The 26,539-nt window shown below is 45.3% G+C and overlaps 1 protein-coding gene across 2 annotated transcripts in view; it reads right to left on the reverse strand.

The window, feature by feature from the left end:
• The window catches only part of CAMK1D (calcium/calmodulin dependent protein kinase ID), a 434,038-nt gene that overhangs the window by 252,796 nt on the left and 154,703 nt on the right, over positions 1-26,539 (reverse strand). For both annotated transcript variants that reach the window (XM_077897218.1, XM_077897217.1), the window contains exon 2: positions 24,580-24,711. In XM_077897218.1, coding sequence (XP_077753344.1) covers positions 24,580-24,711 — 132 coding nt within the window. The remainder of the gene's footprint in view (positions 1-24,579; positions 24,712-26,539) is intronic.

A 26,539-nucleotide genomic window follows, 5' to 3' on the forward strand; every position in this document is an offset into this window, starting at 1 on the left:
TCCCTCAGAACCAGCTTCGAAGAACAGGTGTTGTTTTTCATAAAGGAAGTCAGACTACCCAACCACTGAACTGAACCTTGGCTGCCTTCCTTTTTAGTACGTTCCACTTGCTACTGTACAAAACATGCTGACTTTTCAGACGCATAGTTGGTCTTGTTTTCAGAATCATCTCGAGCTCTCCCCTCCACGCCATGGAGTCCCAGAAGATGGCACACGTCAGGGGCACTCCCAGCTTCCTCTGACCCTGACTCACTGTTTCCTTCCCTTGGAACATAGAGACCTAGACAATGGCTTTCTCAAATTGAGCACAGCCTCCGGGCTCAAGGAAGTCCTTAGCTCTTGAGGAATTAGGAGCCGGTTGGAAAGTGAGTGCTCTGCGGGAGGGCGGAAAGGGAGCCATCTGGAGCCCCAACTCCTTGCTCAGCCCCTGCAACCCACGGCACCAGACAGCTCTGGTAGCAGCAGGCTTCAGGAGGAAACGTCAGTGCCAGAGTGTTCAGGCCATGAGACTGTCACATGTTTATGTGTGTATTTTACTCTGTTGGATTCAAAACTATCTGAGCTTTCATAGCATTAAAAACAGAAATGAAGGCAAATCTTTCTTGCTAAAAGTCAACTATCAGAATGCTCTGAAGCTCTCTGGAGGCTGAGTCTCTCCTTACAAGGCACCCTGTAAGAGTAGCAGTGAGGACAGAATTTTATTGCAGGCGGGGCAAGTTCCACACACCTCTCCTATGGCCCTAGAGATGCTCCTCTTCAGAGGAATACAACTAAGCTTCTTTAATTCCCTGACTGCCATTTAAGTTCGAACACCTTGGACAACTCTGGGTGGGGTGCTGGGTTGACAAGATGCCACTCTTTTCTGGCCATAGCTCCTAATATACCAAGAGGAGTCACCAAGGGCCACGGTTATGCCACATGAGTCTCACTTTAGCTGCTTGATCCAAGGATAACTCTTAAGCCAAGACAGGTCTATGCTGTCCCAGGATTCTGAGGTTTGGGAAAGGGGAGAGAGTGAGAGGGAGAGGGAGAGGAAGGAGGAGGAGGAGAAAAGAGGAGAGGAGGGAAAGGGAGAGAGGGGAGGGGTGAGAAGAGGGGTGGGGAGTAGAAGAGGGGAGGGGCGAGGAGAGGGGAGGGGAGGGGAGGGGAGGGGAGGGGAGGGGAGGGGATGAGAGGGGAGAGGGATGAGAATTAGGTTGAGTTTTACCAGTGGTTATATCCTATGAAGAGGACTGTGAATTCCTAAAATGACATTCCAGAAACAGACCTGATTGCCCCTCCAGGAGGGTCTTGGTTATTCATTTTTCTCTTCAATTAGCTAAGATAAACCAGTATTCTGCTAATAAACAGCTTTTACTTGAGCTAACCAGAAGCAGTTTTCTCTAATACAAAAATGCTATAGGTCTATGTTAGGCAGCTAGTATTGAAAAACACAACAGAAACAATTAAATACGTTGAAAATCTTTTTTCAAAATCTTGTGAAAGACTTTATGTAGGTTTGGTGGGAGAAAGCCATTGTGTGCCAGAAGCTACGAATATTCATGAATACTCAGGTTCTGAGGTGCCATATCTAAGAGACCACCTATCAGAGCAGTGTCCCTAGCAAGCCTCTTGTTTCAAAAGGCTGGAAGAAGCCAAAGGCATTAGTGGCTTACCTGCCACAGCGGACTCTGTTAAAACTCGTACCAGGCATACTTCAGATTGCTCCATGTACTGAGGGGGAGATGCTCTCTTGAACAGGGCAGATGTTGCTGTCCTGAAGCCTCCGGTAGGCCCTAGATTGAGCCAGCTGGCAAGTCACTGAAGACCAGCGTTGGCTGTCCAGGCTGAGCCCCAAGGCCCTCACAGGCTCTTGTGCTTGGTCACCACATTGGAGAAACAACTGCAGGATCAGAGTGCAGACCTTGGGCTGAGACAGCCAAGTGAGTGCTTTTCAAAGTGTGGTCTCCACACCAGCAGGATCAGCATCCCTGGGTAGCAGAAATGCAGCACCTCGGGCCACAATCTCGGGCTGAGCCCCGCAATCGGTATAGTTACCATCCCTTCAGGTGATTCCGATACCTCTTGAATTGGGAGAATCACCAGCCTAAATCTCTAATTAATCCCACTAAAGACTGGCCAAGTTGTAAAAAAATATCTCAGCAAGGATATCTCCTCAACTTTACTTCTTTGGAGGGAAGGGCAGCCCATGTGGTCTGAATATGGCTCCCAGCTCACTACCTGGTGGTCCACAAACTTTACAGGTAGCCTTCCGAGCTCTGTGTGATTTCCCTTATTCCAATTGGTTGGCTTACACACACACACACACACACACACACACACACACAAGGCTTAGATTTAAGAAACACTTAGATTTTCATCTCAGTTTTGGCAAGCAACTGACCTCCCTGAGCTTCCTCCTCCGTAACATGGAGATTCAACACCTGCCCTATGGTGGTGTTACACGGTCCCGCGATAATGCGTGTGCTCAACACCAGAGATGCTATCACCACCACCAGTACCACCACCAGCACCAGCGCCAGCACCCTCACCTTTATCATCATCATCTCTCTCCCACCAAATCATATTTATGTCTTACTTCTTGGGACTGTGGCCTCCTTGGTTTTGCAGAAGGAAGTCTACTTTTTTCCCCCCTGGAGAATCACATTACTCGTCCTTAGTTAACACTTAAATTTTATTGCCATTCTTCCAAATAAGTGCAATATACCTGTACAAGCCCCTTAGCCTTGTTAGATTTTATTTACTTACTTATATAAATCTTAGGGTTCAGGCATCATTTCACGAATCTATACTCACATTAACCAAAACCTGAGAGATTCAGGTCCAGCTTTCTGCTCTCCAAGCATGCAAAGACAAAAAGAAAAATAGATGTCCCCAGGAGCGCAGAAATTGCTTCCACTGAAAACAGCGCCAGAGTGCTGACAGCCACTTTGCCATCATAATGTTCTGATTACTCTAAATCTGCTTAGTACAATCACACTCGGGCAGTCCTTGAAAAGATAAGAACTCAAAGTGGAAACACCACCTAAATGAGAAAGCCTAAATCCTGGAATACATCATGAATACCCAAACGGATTCAGCTATTGGCAACATCAGATAAAAACTAAGGACCCTGATGGAAAACAGTGTCATCCCTGTTGTTTGTCTTAAAGCAAACCTGGCTGAAAATAGGAGATTAAAAATGTTACTTTAACAAACATAAAAATAGACAAACAAACAAAAACCAGACTCTTCAATAGACTCTTAACTCTAGAGAACAAACAGATGGTCACCAGAGAGGAGGTGGCAGGGGGCAGAGCTTGAATGAAATAGGCACTGGGGATGAAGAGCACACTTGCCACAATGAGCCCTGAGTAACCTACAGAATTGCTGAATCACTATACTGTACACCTGAAACTAAGGTAACACTGTATGTTAACTCTCTTGGAATTAGCATTTTTAAAATGCTATTTTAACAATGTCAGGTATCAAACTACATGTTTGCCAGGATAATTTCTCTTACATATGTGCCAAAGAACGACCAACTCCTATAATTGGAGCCCTCATACTACAGAGTCACTGAGAAATCAGCTCCCTCTTTCCTCCTCTGGGCAGAACTGTAACTGTCCCTGTAGAAACTGCACTTTTTAAATTCTCCAGATAAAATACTATAGTCTCCTTCATTTGAATATTAGATAAGCTTCTCCAACAGAAGACTGGTCTTTTTGTTTTGTTTGAAGATTTTATCTGTTTATTCACGAGAGACACAGAGAAGTAGGCAGGGGGAGAAGCAGGCTCCCTGCGGGGTGCCCGATGCAGGATTCGATCCCAGGACCCTGGGATCATGACCTGAGCCAAAGGCAGACACTCAACCACTGAGCCACCCAGGCATCCCCAGAAGATTGTCTTTATGCAACCTCAATTTCATCTAGGACTTTTGGAGTTCAAAACATGCCCCCCGCCAAATCTGCCATTCTGACATATTGAGTATTTTGAGTTTAAAATGGCAAAAATGAGCAAAACATGCTGACTTTCCTTCTTTTTCTCAAAGGCAGAAGAGGAAATTCCCATGTGAAAGATCTCCTTCCTCTACCAAAAGAAAAGGAACACTCTTATCAGCAAGGACAACAAGTTGAGACCAGGAGAATTCTGAAAAAGTGGACCTTGTTAAAATTATTCCTATTTACCTTTAACTCCCCCATGGAGTTGAGTCATTTATCCACAAGCCTGTCTTTGTGGCAGCCAGGGCAAAAGCAAGTTGGTTTCCCCATGTCTTTGAGTCTCTCTTCATCACAAAGGTTTCTGTACCACACAAAACTGGTGATCAGTGCATCGGTATGCTTTTTTCCCATTGATCCATCTTATATCAATTCAATTCAAGGGCCAGCCTAAAAGTTCCCCTAGGAGGGTAAAGAAGTCTGCCCCGTACACTTCTGTGTCCTCAAGTCCCACATCCTGCCCCTCCCCCAGCCCATGACAAATGGTGACCTGTGGTGGTTTAATTTCTCTGGGATAATCCTTACTCTAAAATAAGAGCTGGGCTGGGGGTGGGTAGGGGTGGGCAAATGTGAGAGCTCAGTCAGTTAGGAGTGTGACTCTTGGTTTTGGCTCAGGTCATGGTCTTGGGGTCATGGGATCGAGCCCTGCATCAGGCTCCATAGAGTCTTCAGATTCTCCCTCCCTCCCCATTTCTCCCCCAGCTCTTTTGAGAATATGTGTTCTTTCACTCATGTGTACACACTCTCTCTCTAAAATAAATAAAATCTACAAACTTTTTAAAAAATGAAGTAAGAGATGGATTATTATGTCCACATGTTATGATTCTAAATCTTCAAGGATTTTTTTTAAAAAGTATAGTGCCCCCCACCCCCCACCCCGAATGCTGGCCACTCAAATATAATCATAAATATATGTGAAATGATGCCAGTTGTCATACTTCTCCAGGTTAACTAATGCCAGTTGCTTCTGGCTCTCCTCCCAGAACGTAATTTCCAACCTTTGGCCATTCTTGTGGCTCCTCATGGAAACTTCTCGAAGTGCTCTCCTATTCTTAGGCTGGTTCCAGAACAGCGGGATGCAGTATCCCATGACTCTTGCTTTTTTTCTCTCTTTCTAATGCGGCTTCAATGATACATCACTTAGTTAGGATTTATGTACTATTTTTCAAATACAAAGTGGAATTTCAGTGGGTTAACAAACCTTGTTTGAACAGTAACGTTGCGCATACAAAGTGTATTTCCCACTGTCATCCGAAACAGAGTCTCAGAGGAGTTAATCTGTAGCTAACTCAATACTCTCAGAGTCACTAGCTTTGACACCAAGTCCTATGGCCCAGGAGACAAGCCACCAGTCCCAGCAGGCTCCAATCTCCCATTGAAGAGATACAGATTCAGAGAGAGAGAGAGACAAAGAGAGAAAGATTATATATCTCTATATTTAAGCATATATTTTAGTCTGACTACGTTGGTACAGCCTAGATTTCCAGTTCAAAGGCATCTGTTAATCAAATTGCTTTCAGATCATGTTGACAAGCAAACTGTAGCCTTCAGGAATATCTAGAGATGGGGGAGGCCTAGCTCATACAGCCAGGTTTGGATAACTAAATCTTTGGGATATTGGTCACTGGGGAATTCTGGCTCTGTCCAAAGACCCGATGAGGCCTCACAAGGCAATCTTTCCCTCCAAAGAAGACATCAGGTCACTGAGTTCTCTGCTCAGGGGAAAATGCCCAAGGAGACACACAAGAAAGAAAGCTTAGAGTGCACACCTTTTTAAATGATTCCACCTAAGTAAGGGGGTTTTCAGGCACCTTCGAAACTGAAAGTCACTCCCTGAATTTCTGGGTTACATTGATGGGAAGGATGTGGACGGATATGGAAAACAGAACCCAGCCGCTGCCTTAAGGATTGTAAACAAGGACAAGAGAAGAGGCGGCCCAAGGTGATGGCAACAGCACCTTTGAGAGGGGAGAGAGGATTCTGGCCAGATGGTCAGGAAAGGCGTCATATTTGAACCTGGGAGATGGCCTTCAAGATGGCTAAGATTTGTCAGGGGCAGAGAGAGAAAGGGTAAGGGGATTATGGAACTGCCAAGACGAGGGCATGGAGATAGGCAATTGGGCACAGTCTATCGAGAGAGCAGACAAGAATTCTTCTTGTTTGCCCAGTGGCAAGAGAGGGACAAGTCATGCAAGACACAGCAGGAAACAGACAGACACCCAAATATGGAGGGTATCTGAATGCCAGATTAAATGGTTTGGCCACTGAAGAGCCATTCTTTAATTGAGAAAGAGAGTGAGATAACGAAACAGTGCTGTAAGACTGGTTGGCTTTCGTGACACACAGATCAGAAGAGGTAGAGAGTAAAGGCTGTCATGACCGTCCCGGTTTAAGGCAACGGGAGCCCAGCACAGGAAGGCAGAAGGAGGAAAAGAAAGGAAGAGAAAGACATCAGAGTGGGCTTATCAGCACAAGCCCAGGGGTAGAAACAGGAGAGCAGGTCTCCATCTCATCATGCTTCCCCAGGGCTGTTCCCTGTTCATGCTTGTCCCATCACTCTGGCTGTTTCTTCCCTCTTCCAAGGGGAGGATGTCCATGAACATGTGTATCCGCTGCTGCATCTTTCATCTGTCATCTCCTTCACTGCCTTCAACAACTCTAGAATTAGTGTCTTCTTCATGATTTCTTTTTTTTTTTTTAAGATTTTATTTATTTATTCATGGGGGTTGAGGGGAGCAGAGACACAGGCAGAGGGAGAAGCAGGCTCCAGGCAGGGAGCCTGTAGAGGGACTCGATCCCAGGACTCCAGGATCACACCCCGGGCGGCGCAGAACAACTAAACCACCCGGGTTGCCCTTCTTTATGATTTCTATTGAACGTCTCATTTTGTTCATGTATTATTTCTGTGATTTCATTGAGTTTTCCATCTGTGTGCTCTTATACCTCTCTGAGTGTCCTAAAACAATTATTCAAAATTCCTTGATCAGTAATTCTTAGATCTCCATTTCTTTGGGGTTGGTTATTGGAAAATTATTATGTTTCTTTGGTGGTACCAGGTTTCCTTGATTTTTCACATCCTTCAAAGCCTTGCATTGCTGTGTGTCTTCTCATTCGAAGAGAGAGTCATTTTTTCTGGTTCTTACTGACTGGCTCCATAAGAGAGATACCTTCATCATCTGTCATTTTGGCTAGAGATTTTGGGATTTTCTCAGATTTTTTCTATGGAGGCACCACACTTCTTGTTCCTCTTGGGGGGGTGGTGGTAATTCCTATGATGGTATGCGTTCTCTCCACCCCACAGAGCCATGCTAGGTGCTGAGAGCCTCCCACTTATCTTCCCTAGGGCAGTGCTTTCAAACCCTCAGGTTTCCTTTCTGCACTTGCTCATGAGTCATCTACAAAGGCTCCCTCTCACCATGTGCAGAACCATGTGTTGGAGCCAGCCACGAGTGAGAAGGGCAGGAAGCCCTACCGCCCAGTATCAAGGTATTAGGTGGTGGGGTCTTTGGAGGGTGCTTACCCCCCAAAGGTAGAACCTTCATGAATGTGGGATTAGTGCCCTTATAAAGGAGACCCTCCCCCCCACCTCTGAGTCCCCTAGCCAGACTCCTGCCACATGAGGACACTGCAAAAGCATGTCATCCATGAACCAGGAAGTGGTACCTTGTTCTTGGATTTCCCAGCTTCCAGAACTATGAGAAAGAAGTTTCTGTTGTTTATAAGGTATCCAACCTCTGTTTTTCTGTTAGAGCAGAGCCCAAATACTAATATAGGAAGCAGGAGTACTTAAACAATGTCATAATTAAGCAATCTAGAGTTTAAAGAACAGAGCACTGGTCAAATATAGGTCAACAGGGTCTACCATTTCAGAAAAATTGAAAGGAATCTATACATGGGCTGTGATGCTCGGCAACTCAAAATTATTGGTGATCTTTGAGGAAACAATCGCAGTGCCACGGTTGGGCAGAAACTAGGTCTTAAGAGGTTAGTGACTGAGCTGGTGAGTGAGGACGTACAGCAGTAGATGCAGAAACATTAAAGAAGTTTGGTAGTGAATGAAGGCCAGAGGAAGGAAGGAAGAAAGAAATGAAGGAAGGAAGGAGGGAGGGAGGGACAGAGGGAAGGGAAAACAAGATTCTGAAACCTTCAGTGATGAAAACCACTAACCTGTAAGTCAGAACTTCAGAAGATGAATCCTCCCACTCTATACTACCAATAATAATAAGTGTTTGGTCCATTTGGTCCATCTTAAAAATCCAAGCTATAATCATGACCTACCTCATGGGCCTAAACATTCATCCTAATGAATATAATGCATCTCGGCAGTGCTAACTGTAATACACCACCATGATACACAACCTCTTCTTCATCTGTGTCTGTGCACACCAGTCCTGAATATGGGGGAAACTGCTCCATTTCCAGCATGCCCCCTCTCTCCTACACTGCGTGACGTGCCTATCACAGCACACCTCTACCAACTGTCGCCAACTATAACAAGCACTGTGGGTTTTTCTTTAAGGTTTTATGTATTTATTTGAGAGAGAGAGAGAGAATGCGTAGGGGTGGGGAGCAGAGGAAGAAGAACAAGCAGACTTCACAGTGAGTGTGGAGCCCAACACAGGACTCAATCCCAGGACCTTGAGATCATGACCTGAACTAAAGTCAGATTCTAAACCAACTGAGCCACCCAGGAGCACCTGAAGCACTGTGTTCTTATGTAGGCTGCAGGGTTGTAGCCTGATGGATTTCTGTGCTGGCCTCATTTCTCTCAGGCCTATGGGGTCATGGTAATTAATTCTGTCATCAGACATCCTATTGGAAGGAGAGAAAAATGCCCCATGCTGTGTACTGCCATTGGCTTGGCTCCTCTATTCCTGTGCATGCCCCAGCACATTCCCAAACACTCAGACTTAAGGACCCGCTTCCCTCATGTCTTACCTCCCTATGCTTGCAGAGCTCCATTGATCCTTCTACCTCACATCCCTGGTGAAGTCTGTGTGGCCCCATGCCTTGGCCAGGACTTCCCCCAATCCTATGCCAGGTCATCTCCAGCCTCTACCCAACCGCTGCATGGCTCTGATCAGCCTTCATCCCTCCCACCACCTCAGGAGCCATCTTCATTTCCCCAGCATGCCCTCCCAGTCACCTCCTTCCATGAAAAACACTGCAGAGGCTACCTCACCTCTAGTCTCACCCTCAGGCATCTCCACGCTCTGACCTGGCTTCCCCACACTTGCTCCCATGCACCTTCTCCATCATTTCAGCGCCTCTTCCACACTCAGCCCACACATTGCATATGTCTCTGCCTATGTAAGCGTCCCAGCTGTTCCATCCACTGAGATCTCCCTTCCCCCTGCCTCCACCCCAGAAAAGCCTACCCTCCTTCAAGGTGACTACAATACTAACCAGGTGCCTCTTCAGCACCTCTCTGCCAAGCACCTGTGCCCCTTCTGCAGTGTGCTCGGGCCACCCGATGCACACCTGTCAGCTGTTCCAGGAAGGCTGCCTGTCTCAACACATCAGTTCCTTGAGATGTGGACTGCATTTCATTTGTTTGTGAAAAAGTGTGTCCAGGGATCAGTAAGGCTCAAGAAATGAAATCTAGGAATTCAGCTCAAATTAATGCCAATTTCTTTCCAGAAGGTGATTTTCTCATTGGAACTTTAGAGCCATGAATATAGTTTTTTTCTTTCATATTTAAAATGCTGGACAAAGTTGCAAACATGAGAGGCAAATCTCAACCAGAACTGTTTTAAACAGTAGGGGTATGTCATTGGTGTGCCATTCACACATTTCCCTCAGCCTGCATTTTAAAAGAGAGTATTATGTGTCCCATCTGAAAAGAACTGACAACAAAAGTAGAAATTCTATGCCAATTCTGATGGGGATTCACATATTATATTGAAACAGGGTTTTTTGTTGTTGTTGTTGTTGTTGTTTTTAGTGTCAGTTTCCATCTTTGAAAAGAATACAAATTTGTCACTCTCAAACATTTTGTTGAGATACGCATGGTTACGTTTTTCAAAGCGCCTGAAGATTCTATTCACTCAAAGAAATAAAGCACTTTGAATTTTTTTTTTTTTTTTAGAGAGAAGGGAATACGTTATCATCTTCCTCAACCCTCTCTCATGTAAAACTGGTATCATTTTATTCAACAAAATGTACAAAGCACCTACTATGTCGCAGGGACTCTGGAAGGTACTAGAAGTATGTTTGGATCTCAGAGATCACCCCTGTCTTCAAGGAGCTTTCAATGCAGGGGGAAAGAAAGACACGGACACGGTTAATTACTCTATATTGTAGTGAGTGGGTACAAGGGAGAAGAATCCAGACATGACTGGATCTCACAGAAGGGGCAGCTAAGTCATTTTGCTTTCTGCAGGGAAGTTTCCTCTGTCAGAGCATCTCAAAGACAAATGTGCAAACAAATCACTTGGGCTTCTGGTTACACCACACATTCTAAGCACATTCTGATTCAGAGATGCTGCCCAGGGCGGGGGCCCAAGAGTCTGCGTCTCTAACAAGCTCTGGGCTGCAGATGGTGGTCCTGGACCACACTCTTGAGGAGCAAAGCACCAGACCAGCCCAGTGCTGAGGAGGAAGTGCATTCCAGCAGAAGAGGGGATGTGAAAACAGCCCAGCTGGAGGAGAGACCCCAGAGCAAACCACCCCTTTTCTCTCTATCTTAAAGAGGTAAATGAAGGGAGACAAGAATTTGGAAGCTAGGAAAGTATTTGCAATCCTGGAAGGGTGATCCGGCCTTCTTAAGTAGATCTGAGAGCTCTCCAACTCAGAGTAATTAGAAGACACATCTAAATAATTTAAAAGTCTGAGCTATAAAAAATTGCTAAAGGGAACAGAGTTATTTCAAGTACTTGTAGGCTCTTGAACCTACGGCCACCCAGGGTCACTGCCGTATCACTTTAGGTGAAAAGGTAATTACCAACGTTTAGCACACTAGTTTCAAGAACACACAACTATTTATTTCTCTAGGTAGGTTTCCTTTATAATAGAAAAGACAAATTTCAACCGGATCTGTATCCTGATAAACTAAATTCAAAATAACAAGATTTTATATACTAAATGTAGCGTCTAACACCATCCAGAAAGAGACACAATGAAAAACATTCTATATGATATATTGATAGTATGGGTGAGGGCATCCAAAAAATTATGGTTTAAGCACACAGGTGAATGCAGGTCAGTATTGTAAAAGGAGATGAAAAACTGTCCACACTAAGAAAACTCTTCAGTACAGAGAATCCGGGAGTCTGAAATACGTTCTCTGCAAAGTCTCACTGCCATCTGGTCATCTGACTCAGCAACAACAGTGTGGAAATATCACGCATATTTCTTGCTTAAGTAGTTTCTTCAGAACAGAATTTCCATTCAGAAGCTTGTGCTGTGCTGCTTGACATTATTGTATTTATAAAGGAAAAAACATTCATTCTAAATTGGTTTTTTAAGTAGGAATGTTATCTTTTTGGAAAAGTTATATTGACTGAATGTTAATAATAATGGACTTCATAATAACTTACTAACAATTGCCTCCAAAGCGCCTAAATGAGCTAAAGCACCGAAGCTTGCATAATAAAATACTGTTGTCACTTCATTAAATGACTATGTTTTGGAAAGTAAAAACCATTTGCTATATTCCCCCAGGAAATTATATCAATAAGCAACTTCGGGTTTTTTTTTTTTTTTCAGCTTTACTATGGAATAAATGACAATCAGCAACTTACTCCTGAATACTTTTGGTAGGTCAGATCAAGGCGTATTAGCTTACTCTCCTATCCCTACAATCCTCTATGAGGTATTTAAAAATGAAGCACTCGAGAAAGAAAGGAAGAAAGAGAGAGAGAGAGAGAGAGAGAGAGAGAGAGGAAGACAGAGAAAGGCAAACAAGGAAGGAAGGAATGAACTCTGGTCCCAAGAACAAATTCATCAAAATTTCAACCACTGTATTGATATCATTCAAGAAAACCTGAGTAGCAGCAGGTGTAGGAGTCTCCAGGGGTGGATCAGTGCCTTTGTCCTGGAGGCACCCTATCGGGATTAAACAAAGCATGAATGCAAGAACAACACCAGGCATTCCCAGCTAGGGAACGGGGTTTGTAATTGGGCAAATACAGTCCAGATCCACCAACTTAACCCAGGGAAACCTTCATTTCAAAGAAATAATTGCATTATCCCTTTGCTCTCCAGCTAGGAGACTCACAAGAAAGAACATCTCATGCTTAAGTGAAAACTTCTTCCTGTAGGTTTGCCTTTAGACCTAGAAAGGGTTACATACTGTTGTATAAAAATTTACCACTAATGAACAATTTTGCAGCTTCTGGAACAGGTACACTTACCCCCCAAACAGTACCTTTTGACTCAGATCTGCTCAGTAGCTTCCCCTGCCCTGCTCCACCTACACTGGGCTGCCCTCAGCTGACCCAGTGTCCCTCACACCCACTCTGGTGTCCAGGACACTGTGTGAGAAGGCAGCTCTCTCTGTTTCTAGAACATCCTGGAAAGGATCAAACAGAGCAAAGAAGGAATAGGAGCTGGGCTCAGGTGTTCAGCACGCCTCCCTGGCCTGTGGCCGGATGGGGACAGTGGAGAAGGTTTTCTGGATTACAACTGCACCCCACAGTAGCACTGTCCACATTTTCTGAATTCTTCCCCATCCTGCAGCGGGCTTCCTCGTACTGCACTTCTGAGAGGTACTATCTTCATTCTGTGGACAAGAAACTGGCACAGAGGCCCAACGTCATCAAATATACCTGAAGTAAGGGCAAAGCAGTCCCATGTTTCATCTTTCACAGGGGCCCTGAGCCCATTTATGGTGAATTCCAGAGAAGCAGAGGTAGTATGGGGCAGGACACAACAGCAATCACAGCAGCCCACAGCACTGCTGCATCACCACAGAGGGGGAAGCGGAAAGAACGGCATATCTAATTGAAATCACCAGGAGACTTTCTGAAACCAGATTCAATATCCCATACTAGCATCAGGCCAGGCTGGTGGGACAGAGGCCTCAGTCTGTGCCAAATACACCGAGGGGCTTTTTTTTTTTTTTTTTTTTTAAGATTTTACTTATTTATCCATGAGAGACACAGAGAGAGAGAGAGAGGCAGAGGCACAGGCAGAGGGAGAAGCAGGCCCCAAGCAGGAAACCCGAGGTGGGACTCGATCCCGGGTCTCCAGGGTCATCCCCTGGACTGCAGGCGGCGCTAAACCGCTGAGCCACCCAGGTGTCCCCACCAAGGGGCTTTTAAAGATGAGGAAAGATAGATAGATAGATAGATAGATAGATAGATAGATAGATAGATAGATAGAAAATTAATTAATTAATTAATTAATTAATTAATTAATTAATAAAAGGAAGAGCTACTTCTTTCATTCTCCTAAGAGACGCTCTCCAAGGGAGCCAGCGGGGTTATGTGGAGAGAGTTCTGAATTGGGAGGCCAGAAACCACCATTCTGAACACACACCTGCTCAAGTTAGTTTGGTGACCTTGGCCCAGTCACTTAACCTCACTGGGCCTGTCTCCTTACTTGGACATCAACAGAACTGGACCCAGATCTCTAGGCTCCTTTTCTGGTTCTAATGCCCTCTGACTAACAATAGCAGAAGTAGACCAGAACACAGACAAAGAGAAGAGCAGTTTTCATGCCTGTTTTCTGCAAGAAAAAACAGCAAAGCTGACAGAGTCTCAGCAACACTGCAGCTACACCAGGTATCCAGGCACCTCCTGCTGTTGGCGCTGTTTCCTCTGCCAGCAGGGCTTCCTTGGGCTCCATCAGGGCACCTTACAGACCTGTGTGATGTAACTTCTGGAAAGGCATCTACTCCCACCATCCTATCGCCACTATTCCCACTGTCTAGCAAGATGGCCCCTGTACCTGTGATAAGAATATAAACAGAAAGCATTTGGAGAGCCCATACCATGTGCCAGTCACTGTTCTAAGCGCCTTATGTGCATTGATTCTTCAATCTCTACAACAACTATGTGAGGAAAACTCTAATGTTATTCTCCTTTTCCCAACAATGGAGGCACAGAGCTGAAATAATCTGCCTGAGGTCACAGAGCTTCTAAGTTGTAGTTGGGTGAAAACTTAGATAGGCTTGTTCTCAGGCTTTCACCAATATTTTGTACTGCCCCTCTGATGACAGTACAAAATAGACAATTAGAGATTTATTCTTTCACCATTGATGAGCACCCCCCACATGCAGTGTTGCCTACATCAAGAATATATGGCCTTGTTTGGGGGCACCTGGGTGGCTCAGTCAGTTGGCCATTTGACTCTTGACTTTGGCTCAGGTCATGATCTTAGGGTCGTGGGATCAAGCCCTGCATCAAATCCCACAATAGGCTCTGTGCTTGGTGGGGAGTCTGCTTGAGATTCTCTCTTTCCTTCTCCCTCTATCCCTATCCCCACTTACACTGTCTGTCTCTTAAAAAAGCAACAAACAATACATGGCCCTATCTTAAAGAGACAACATGGAGACACCAGATGGATCAAATCATAATGGGAAAGAAAGACAGATTTGGGTCTGATTTCCTGCTCTACCTGTTACTACTTACATAGCCTCTGGAAATTTCTCATAAGGAACCCATTCCTCATCTGTAAGATGTGCTACCTCATAGGATTACATTAAAATAGTTCTCGTGGAAGTCCCAGCTAGTTTCTAAGTTTGACAAACGGAGAATATCCATATTTAAAATTTTTATTTACTTTAGAGAGAGACAGGGAAAGTGGGAGGAGGAGCAGAGGGAGAGAGTCTCAAGCAGACTCCCCACTGAGCACAGAGCCAGACACAGCGCTCCATCTCACGACCTGAGATCATGACCTGAGCTGAAATCAAGAGTCAGTCGCTTAACCAACTGAGCCACCCAGGCACCCTGAGAATATCTGTATTTAAATTTTTTTTTTCAATTTTTTTATTTATTTATGATAGTCACAGAGAGAGAGAGAGAGAGGCAGAGACACAGGCCGAGGGAGAAGCAGGCTCCATGCACCGGGAGCCCGACGTGGGATTCGATCCCGGGTCTCCAGGATCGCGCCCTGGGCCAAAGGCAGGCGCCAAACCGCTGCGCCACCCAGGGATCCCAGAATATCTGTATTTAAAATCTCAAAGGAGGGGCACCTGGGTGGTTCAGTTGGTTAAGCATCTGCCTTTGGTTCTGGTCATGATCCCAGGGTCCTGGGATGGAGCCCCATGTTGGGCTCCCTGCGCTCAGTGGGGAGTCTGCTTCTCCCTCTCACTCTGCCCCTCCCCCTGCTCATCTCTCTCTCTCTCTCCAACTCACACTCTCTCTCACTCTCTCTCTCTCAAATAAATCTAAAGAAAAAAAAATCTCAAAAGATAGGTATAAATTTCTCCAGACTTTTTTTTTTCTTAAAGATTTCATTTATTTATTCATGAGAGTCGGAGAGAGAGAAGGCAGAGGGAGAAGCAGGCTCCATGCAGGGAGCCCGACATGGGACTCAATCCTGGGTCTCCAGGATCATGTCCTGGGCTAAACCACTGAGCCACCTGGGCTGCCCCAGACTTTTTTTTCCTTAAATATTTTATTTATTTATTCATGAGAGACCTAGAGAGAGAGAGGCAGAGACACAGGCAGAGGGAGAAGCAGGCTTCAATCCCAGATCCCAGGATCATGCCCCAAGCCAAAGGCAGATGCTCAACCCCTGAGCTACCCAGGTGTCCCTAAACTGCTCTAGACTTCAGTGGACTAGGATGAGACAAAATCTGAATTCTGGTTTTAGAGTTCTCAGTGTCTTAATTTAATTAATTCACATCTATTTCAATTAATCTATTGACTACATTATCATCAATTGAAATCTATCGATATTTATGTCTTAGTACAAGCACTAAGATTCCTACCAGTTGTTTCTAGTTGTTTCATCCAAAGCACCAATGGTAGTTTCCTAACACTGGCTACCTTAAAACATGGAAGGCAGCTCCACAAGTGAGAAGCTCTCTGGCGCCTCCCCAGCTCCATCACCTGCTCAAATTATATACCGGGCACCTCAGGTTCTCCTTCCGTGAAATTGATGCAATAGTTTCCACTCTCACCTCTCCCACAGAGATATTCCCAACTTTTATCATATTACGATGAGCGTAGTAATGCCTCACATTATATCATCCCTAACACCCGAACATTTCAAAGTTTCAAAATGCTTTTCCTATGTCTTATTACCTTACTTAGGTACCTAGACAGCAGATGTTTAACAGTCTCGGTATTTTACTAAATTTACTATTATTTATTAAATATTTGCTAAATTCAGCAAAAATAATTTTCTGCTCTTCAGTAGAAATAAAAACACTGAAATGTATTTAAAGTGTGAGTATATGCATATATGCACATGTATGAATATATATATTATATATGTATATATATGCACAGAGAGACACACATGCACGCATTTAGCACATTAGTTCTGCAGCCTTCAGGAACAACGAAGACAGCCCATCTATCATACCATAGTACTTGTTCACAATTACCCTTGCATATGTTCTGGATTCCCCATTGATACCTACCACATGTCTGAATCCTATAGTCAACACTATTTTTAAAGTATTTCTAAAAGAAAATGCACATGGCCAAAAATGGGATACTGAATCCCATTTATCAAATCCCATGCAACTACTGTTTTAGACATGATTTCTTTAGTTACATACTTCCTAAAGACTTCAGACCAGTCACCTAAGACCTCAGTTTCAAGCTTGACTTCAAGAAGTCAGTCCAGCAACTTTAAAATGGTGACGGTTTAAGCCACTCAAGTGATAGCCTTGCACTTCAGGTACGTAAAGTAAAATTTACTCACCAAGTCATGCATAGTTTAACTAGATGATCAATCATAAATAAAACTTCACTAAAATCATTTCTCTGTCCATATAAATATGCCAAAACCATGCAGAGAACAGAATTTACAAAGCATAAAGTTTAACAGAAAAGTAACAGCAAACCATTGGTGTATATTTATTTCTTTTTCTGTCTTTGCCATCCTCCTCTATCTCAGGACTCCTGTACTTAATTGTTCCTGCTGTGTGATCCTCCACTATTAAGCTATTCTGACTTTTTAGGAATATTAGGTTGCAAAATCTATATATGTTTCTGTTGGAACCATATAAGTGAAATTTGTATAAATCATTAGCTAAGTCAATTCACAAAAGAAGGGGGGAAAACATTTGCCAAGATATATTATTAGAGGAATTTAAACCACCAAGCAGCCCACGCAAGGTTGACTCCCCCAGCACCAGATTAGGTGGCAGGGAAGCAGTGCGTGGAAACGAGCCTGCCAGTAACTGACACTGCCTCTAAAGTGTGATAAAACACATTGTTTCTTCAACTACTCTAAATATCTGTGGAGTCATATATATAGTATAAAAGGTGGTAAGAACAGCCAGACTGGATTTAAGTCTGCTCTGTTGCCATAGGAAAATCACCTTCCCCTCAAACCTGCCTCCTCTCTAGAATCCCTATGTGGGCTGATGCACCTGTCACGCTCTGGGTCACAGAGCCAGAGAGGGCTGTAAATCAGCACAGATTCTTTGCTTACCCTGGTCCCTCTTCCCTTCAGTACCCAAGCTCAGGGCTTCTAACCTCCTTCTATCTCTTGAATCTCCCACCCAGCCCTGGCCTCCATCCTTACAGTCATGTCTTTGGTTCAGGAAGCAGATCTCACTGGCAGAGGCAGGAGGGACAGAGGGTCAATATTGATGCCATAGGGTCTCAGAGAGAGAGAACAATCAAGGGGTGATCTTCAAGGGAGAGAGGCAGGGAGAGGTAGAGGCTGAATCATCTGTTCAGGAATCATCTGTTCCTTTTGGGGGGGGCCTAAACTATGATATGGGGTGTTGGGGCAGGGAGGTATACACTAGGCAGCAAGATCACAAAGCAAGGGGCTTGTTCACAAAGGAGTTTGGATTCCATCATGCAGGTGACTTTGTGGAATTAACATCAGACATGCATTTAAGCTTTCATTTCATGGTGCAAAGGGAGCAAGCACTGAGGAAAGAAGACCGGTCAGTCCATATAACCCACACTAAAGGTAGTATTTGGGAAGCAGAAACCATAGGCAGGGAGAGGCTCCAGAGGTTCATGGTCACTGAACAGATAGACCAACACGCCTGCTCAGGCTGGTTTGAACATCCCTGTTTTCTAGTAAGGGATCCCACCAATCCTATCTGCGTCCATCCTTTGAGTTCTGTAAGCAATAACCAAGAAATTGATAATACAATAAAATATACTGATAATAAAACCACTATAACAATAAGAATACAGTGATTCTGGATCTCAAATCAAATAAAAAATGTTCCTGGATTATCTGTTATGGACAAAGTACCAGAGGAAGGCCACTAGGAAGTACAAAATGTAGCTTCTCTGGCTGTACAGTTGTGTTGGCATCAGACCATTTTTATTACTTACGTACACACATGATGCTAAGATGAAATGAAACAATGACTACCAAAGGGTGGTCTGACCAAAGCTGAGTGTGCTATCTCCCTGGCAGGGACGGACGCCTCACTCAGGAGGCAGACCCACAGGACTCTCAGAAATAGAGAAGCCTGGGCCTAGAGCAAAAGAAGGGGAAGCACACAGAATCAGGCAAGACTGAGGTCAGGTCTCTGGCAAGGCCATAGGGAAGAGAGTCTGCTCTTTCACAGAGCCTGGTTTGACCGGATCCCCCACTGGGTTGTATCCACATCCCAGCAGGCATGGGGTCATTCAGCAGACACACCCACACAGCCTGCTCCAAGCTTGGCACAATGGTGTCTTCAATTACACAACAACAACAGCGATCAAACCACAAACCACCTCCCTCAACTTTGGTTTTCATTGAATGATATGTTTTTTTCCTACCTCAAGGAAATTTCACTAAGGGTTTTCCAGGGTCCTCAAGGGTTCTAGGATCATAAAAGATATACCTCCTTCTCTACGGGCTCATCGCATGGCCTTTGCCATTACTTCCCACACTTGCTGCCTGTGTCCTTAATTCCAAAATTACACTTCCAAAGAAAAGGTCTCTGTGTTAGAATATAATCTTCTAAACAGATCAGTTAGATCCTTAAAAAGCTATCCTGGTGCCTGAGAAACGCAAGTATCAGCTTTACTAGCTTAGCCATTTTCAGTAGCTGGAAAAGTGATTTTGTTCACCCCAAATCGATGAATTTCTATTGAAGCGTATGTTTCTCTAACACACACAATAAACTGGCATTTGGCAGTGATTTAAACAAGTGAACGGGGCCAGCCTGCCATGAGAACAAAGCTGCAGGAACAGAAGCGAGCCAGATCTAAATGAGTTAATCTATGGGGAAACCTTTCTCTGAAGGCTATTGCTTAATACAAAACCAGCTGTCCTTGCCTTTGGGTGCTCAAGATGCCTTCCCTCTAGTTAGTCTGCACTGAGAGAAATGGGTCTGGCCTAAAAAAAACAGAGAACCAAGCTACTGCAAGGAGCACCCAGGCCCTTAGAGTCCTGCTGGTACCTGGTTAAGTGCCCTTTCTCTCTGGAAGGCCCAGCCTCCCCATGCTTCCTGCAGCCCATCCTGACCCTGGCCACAGGGAATCCTGGGCTTTGATATTTGCCACCCTTCACAGCCCTGATCCCCCTTCTGACAGCATACCTGTCACCAAGTCATGCTAACTTGACCAACCTGGACCCCAGGCTCTTCCAACCACCAATGACCACTACTACCCCTACTTGGTCGTTCCTACGCATCTCAAACTCAGCCAGCAGCTGAGGCCTGCTCCCCACTAATGGGATGATGGGCTCCTGTCAATTCCCCTTGTTTACAATGAAATCCAACTCAAATATGGACCATATTTGAGTTCCCTCCTCTAAGTGAAACCGCTCACCTAAAGGAAGCATCATCTGGCATGTTTGTGTGTGGACATCTTTCCATGCTGCTGGCCACAGAAGAGCACTTTCATTGCTGGGCGGTGAGACTTGAAGGCAAGGGCCCTAAGCTGCTCTTCTCAACACTGAGTCGGCTGCGTGTCCGCATCCCTAGGTGGGGAGCAGGGGAAGTGCCCATCATAATCTCCAACACAGTGGGACTAGGATGGAGTCTGTGCATCTGATATTCCAAAAAGCATCCCTAGTGATTTTAATGTGGGTGGAGCACCACTGATTCAGAGAGAAAATGACAGACGGTCAGCCGAGACTCTCCAGTGTACCCAGATGGAGGACATCCACTTTAAAGGCCTTTCCTACTGAGATCCCTGCCCTCTGCCCACCGCCTCCACCCCACCCCCCCCCCGCCCACATCCACTGCAAGATAATCACTGTAGCCTACAAAGCATGCATTGGAACAACATCTTGAACCCTGGGACCTTGCTTCATTCAGATGGTGCCTCTGCATCCCAGCTGAGCCTCAGTCTCCCCCCTCTTAGGAAAAGGGATCCTCTAGATACATTTGTTTTCCTTCTCCTTCTTTCTTCATCTCTCATTTAAATGCAGCCTGGTTAAATGCTTGCCTTTCTGCTTCTCTAAAAATGCCTTATGTGTTGCCTTGAAATTTGATTTGGGTAGTGCCTGCCCTCTAAGTAAATAACAGCACAAAAACTAGAAGCTCTATAATGCGATCAGGGGATGTAACACTGATGACATGATATTCCATAAGGCACGAAACACTCCATTCTGCTGCAGAGACTCACATGGAACCATAGAGGACTTGCCCCCTGAACGCCAAAGTAAGACCAGCAGCTCTCTACGACATGACAACTGTCCACTCTGATGCTTGTCGCTTGTTATTCCCTCTGAGCCTGGCTTAATATCTACTTATCAAGTAGAAAATTCACTTTAGATCTATTTTCAGAGCAAGTATGAAGACAGTCTTAAGGATAAATTAGCTACATTCCTTCAGTTCAATGAAAGACATAAATCTCTCACCCCACAATAAGCTCTGCACATGGGACGACAAGCCATCCTCTGACGGGCCTGCTTGGATGAAAAATGACACTGAAATACACAAATGACTAGTATATGGCACAATCTGGAACAAAGCAGGTCTCTTTGGGACCCCGTCTACAATGATTTAGCTATGGAAAGTGCCAAGAGGCGTTTTGTTCTATGTTGTTTCAGAAAGCTTGAACATACAGCAAGCCCAGATCATGACTATGTTCCAGACCTAGCTGGTCAACTGGCCATCCCTACCTGGCCATCCCAAGACGCTCAAACTCAGTGTGCCTAAATCAGAACTCACCACCTGCCCTCCAGGGCTTGCATTTCTGATCTCAGTTAAGGGAAGTGCTATCCACCCCAGTCAGCCAGTCAGAAACCTGATAGTTACCCTAGAACCCTATCTCCTCTCCACCTTCTCCCCACCCCTCCCATATCCCTAAGTCCTGGACATTCCAGGCTCATAGCTCCTGTTTCAATGTGTTGCTTTCCAGACTCCTCTGACTGTCCCCCAACTGCTCCCCTACACGGAGTCTTGCCCCCTCCAGTCCATCCTATGCTCCACCATAATAATCTTTTTTTTTTTTTTTTTAAGATTTTATTTATTGGGATCCCTTGGTGGTGCAGCGGTTTGGCACCTGCCTTTGGCCCAGGGCGCGATCCTGGAGACCCGGGATCGAGTCCCACGTCGGGCTCCAGGTACATGGAGCTTGCTTCTCCCTCTGCCTGTGTCTCTGCCTTTCTCTCTCTATGTGACTATCATAAATAAATAAAAAAAAATTTAAAAAAAGAAATATTTAAGATAAAAAAATTTTTATTTATTTATTCATGAGAGACACACAGAGAGAGGCAGAGACACAGGCAGAGGGAGAAGCTCCGTGCAGGAAACCCAACGCAGAACTCGATCCTGGGTCTCCAGAATCAGGCCCTGGGCCAAGGGCAGGCGCTAAACCGCTGTGCCACCCAGGGATCCCCCCACCATAATAATCTTAACAAAACAATCCTGATCACGTCGTTCTTCCATTAAAATCCTTCAGTGGCTACACCCACTGTCTACGGAATGATGTTCAAAGTCCAAAGCAGGGTATGTGATCCAATCTCCAATCCAACCTCTCCAAACTCAGGCCTCCGTGTGTCACCTCGAACCCTCTGCCCCAGTCACATGAGCCACGTGCAGTTCCCAGCACACCAACCTGCCTTCCATCCTCTTACCTCTGTGGGGGCGGCTCCCTTCTGGTTGGAATATCCCTGTCTTTCTGCCGCCCTCCCAAGCAAAATACACTCCTTGTCTGGACCCACCTCCTCCATGAAACCTTTGCTCACACCGCTCCCCAAAAGAAGAGCTGGGCAGCCCACACCTTGAGCCCCTGGTCAGTCTCCTGTCATGGCATCTACATCATTATCACCCTTATTTTTAACACAACAATAAGCTCCTGGAAGGCAAGAACTGCATCTCTTATCTTTCCAACCTCGGTGCCTAGCAGTGCCACCTGACGCACAGGAGTTTCATAAATATTGGTTATTACACTGAATGTTTATCGCTGGATTGTTGCGATGGTGGCATTCCAACAGTTCCAAAACTGCTTTCTTTACCACTCACACACTTTGCTTTCAGCTGCTTATGACGTGGGCCCGTCTCTTATTCCCCCTTGGAAGTCATTTGCAGGGGACCAAAAATAAATAAATAAATCAGCACAGGAGATTTATCACCTTCTTATCCCTTGAGAAATTATTTCTTTGTTCTTTATTCCTGAAATAAGGGTCACACATCAAGGCCCTTCAACAGCAGATGGTGAGAAATGACCAAATGAGTTATTCCAAATTCCGGCCCTCCCTCCAGTTCAAAGCCCTCTCCCTGGAAGTGATTATTGACTCAGGCACAGGGTTGAGACACTAATTAAAGCAGAATGAGCACGGCCTAAAGCGAGACTGGCTTAGGAAATCTCTATCTGTGACCCCTGCCCATGCAGATACAGAATAACTCTGAGAATAAAAACAGACTTCCCTGGCTTTGTGGCTTCTTCTAAGCCTACGAGGGAGTCATCTAAATATAAAGGTGCCATTCCCAATTCAGCAGTGGGCAGCCCCTGTGCCCAAACAAGGTAAAAGCTCTGGAAGGTTCTAGGCGCACCCAGAATTCCAACTGAAATGTCAAGTACCTGCAACGTGGCTGCCATACCCTCTTCCCCAAGGGCTGACTTCATATTGGAAAATGAGCAATTTAAATAAATGTTTCATTAACCTAGTGTTTTCCTGCTTGATGCTAATGTACTTAAGAGTAATTTGTTTGCCCAATTTCTTTTCCATAGGATCATTTCATACAATCCTCCCCAGGACAATCTGAAACTCTTTGGGTCCCTAGTACACAATCCAGAGAACCTAGAAACCAACCAAACAACCAAACAAATAAGTGAAAACCCTTCCGCTAAAAAGCTGTCGAGACCTATTTGTTCCGGAACACCGATCACATATAATGCAGAACAGGACAGACCATCCTGACCACTTTGGTGGCCTTGGGTTTGTACCAATGGCAACACAGCATCCTTCAGCAGCCACCGCTGGTCCCAGAGAGACAAGAGGGAGACGCTGATTATTCAGAAAGAATGTGAGCATGTAACATTTTGTTTTGAGCCCCTAGAAGGCCTGTTTCCACACTGCTTTGCTTATCTGTACACAGATTCCTGCTGTGTGCTGACTCCAAACCCCCAAAATTTCAAGGATATTTCTAATATCCTTTATTAATAGAAGCTCTTAAGAATCTCATAGCATAAGGCTCAGATACACTCTCCCAACATGCAAAAGCAGGTACCGCTTAAGAGTTTCTTCCTCCAAATCTGTGAGACGTGGAGAAATGGCTTGATTGTGATGATGTGGGGAACAGGCTAGACAGCACACCAATAAGACATCATCTTTTGGGTGGATCCAGCCACATCAGAATGGTTGTGTGTGTGCCATTATGCTAGAGGCCAGATTTTGGTCTGGGGAACAAAATTAAGACCCAACGAAGAAGGGAAGCACATGAACAGTGGAACTCGGTGGAACTTGCTGGGTGCCAGGTGCCATGTGTGTGGCAGGAAGTAGAAGACCCATTAAAGAGTGTGACTCCGGTGGCGTTGGCACTCCAGGCTCTGCCACACGCAAGCCACGAGGCATTGGACAAGTGACTTTATTTTGAGCTTCATCCGCTTCTTGTAAAATAAAGACAACAACAAGGAAACAGAAATAGTACTAACAGCAGGGCCGGACGGCACCAGCTACCCTGTTGAAAATGCTCTAGAGACACTTGTTAAGCACCACCTCCCTTACTCCTGAGGACCCCTGTGAGGGAGAGATTATTAACTCCAGCTCATGGAGAAGGCCCTGAGTTGAGTGACCAGCCCAAGGTCACCGAGCTACAATGAGTTCAAAGCCAAGTCTCCCTGACCGCTGTGTTCTTTGGAAATAGTAACTCCAACAACTGCCACCAAGGTTGTGAGATTTTAAATATACAAATATGTATATATGCAAAATGCTCTGAATGCATCCGAAGAACATCAGTTAGGTAACAGCACCCACCCCCTCCAGCATTCGGATTGGCCTCTTTGACCTCCAGGCGCCCAGCTCCTGGCAATCTCTCCTTCCCCTGGATGGAGACCCAAACATCAGAAGGTGGTGGGACAGGTGGGGGGGGCGGGGAGGGCCATCCCCCGGGGGCACTTACTTTCTCAGAACCGCTATCTCGTTCTCTATGCTGCTCTCCTTGCCCTTCAGCGCCTTCTTCGGAATGCACTTGACCGCAAAGAGTCTTCCACTTGCCTTCTCTTCGGCTAAGACCACTTCAGAAAACGCCCCGCTGTGAACAAAGAGGGAGAAAAAGAGGCGGCTTAGATTCAGGAATTAGGGGTTCCCCAGTGGCTCCTCCAATCCCATTACCAAGGTTTAAGGAAAAATAACAATAATCGCCAGCATTACTATTACGTTTTTAGCCAACATCACTCCCCATTGGACTTCTTTATGCAAACAAGTACACACACACAAGGATGCCCTCATGCAAGGGGACACATGGATATCGCCCTGGGTTTGGCCGGCTCCCAGTGCCACCTGCCACCCTACAGACCAATGCAGTGGCAGTTATTTTGGAGCAAACAGAATGGTTCCTAAAAAGAAAGTACCTGTCCATCTCCGTTGCCAGTACCCCACCCCAAGTAAATGAGAAAGTGATGCTAAAATTTCTAGATTCCTCACAGGCCCCTCCACTCCAAGGAAATTTCGGAGCATGCAGCAAACATTAATTAATTCTCACAGATACGTAAGAATGTGATTGAAGTGTGAGTTGGTGCGACACGTGGTATTGACACGGGGTTAATTAATTGGTAGGGACACGCAAGTTTTCAGTAAGTTGTCTTTTCAAACAAACAAAACCATGATGCCTTGATTTGGGGAGACTTTTCTGCCTGAAAATGTAAACTGAACTCTGCAAAGGCAGAGCCACAAACTGAAAATATGACCAGGACATTTGGGGTCAGAGAGTTCATTTTTCCAGAGAAGACCACTGTGGTCAGTGAGCCCCAGAGCCAGCCCCTCAGGAACCACCATGTCCCCCAGTCTTGTCACCTCCTCTCTCTGCCAGCAGGCAGTGCCTGGGTGCCACACTCGGGCTGGGGGTGCAGAACTCCCCTAAGGACTGAGACAGAAGTAGGCTTCTCCATTGCCCACTCGGGGCCCCAGTAACTTGAGCTCTGTGTATGCAGGCCAAGGAAAAGCCACGGTCCACTGAGTCATTCCCTGTCTCTAGACTTCAAGGAGCAGCAATTCTTTCCTCAGAGAGACACCACACGTGACTTCTACCCAGTTATAATTAGAGACAAACCCTCCTGCATCAAAAGAAACCACTAGAAGGACCAAGGTCGTTCCAATCCCAGGGCCTCCGGGCTCTTTTCTTCAACATCAAAAAGATGCTTAAGCAAGGAAAATGTACTTTTGTCTCCCTCTCCTTACCCATCTGACAAGGGTACACATCTATCACAGACCAAAGAACATATAAATATACATATATTCTTCAAAATCTCTTCCAGTGAGAGGAGTTCACTCTACTTAGTGCAATTAACCATGAATCTTCAGACAGCGTTCCTTCTGGAACATAAACTCGAGAGAAGAAGTTCAGCTACCTCCATGTCTGTATCTAATTATATAAAACCCGAGGGGCAGAAAACAGACATTCCACCAAAGAACCAAATGGAAACTACTGGAACAAAGATCTTCTGCCCAAGTCCACAAATCACGGTCGAGCAGGATTTTCCCTCACAGTATCACATGCCTCACATAGACAGTAATATTCTAGAACCAACCAGAATGACGATTATGAACTATAAATACAAAAAGAAAACCCACAATAGATTTATCACAGAGGGATAAATAGACTCAGACATTCCCAGGGACACTTGATCACCACCAACAGATTTCGCCCAAGGAAACCAATTCTTGACAACTTGAAGGAATCCCCCCAAACCCAGCTGTCTCTCCTCCTCACCTCTATCTCTGGGATGGACTGACATGGAATCACTTCACGGGAAAGGGTCTGAGATGGACAAAATCAGGGATACCTGTGCATATGCTCCCTTTCGCTCCCCTCCAGGAGGTAGAAGAAGAGTATAAGAATAAGAGATGAGAAAAATCAGGGA

The sequence above is a fragment of the Canis aureus genome, chromosome 5, assembly GCF_053574225.1.
Source record: "Canis aureus isolate CA01 chromosome 5, VMU_Caureus_v.1.0, whole genome shotgun sequence".
Lineage (NCBI taxonomy): Eukaryota > Metazoa > Chordata > Mammalia > Carnivora > Canidae > Canis > Canis aureus.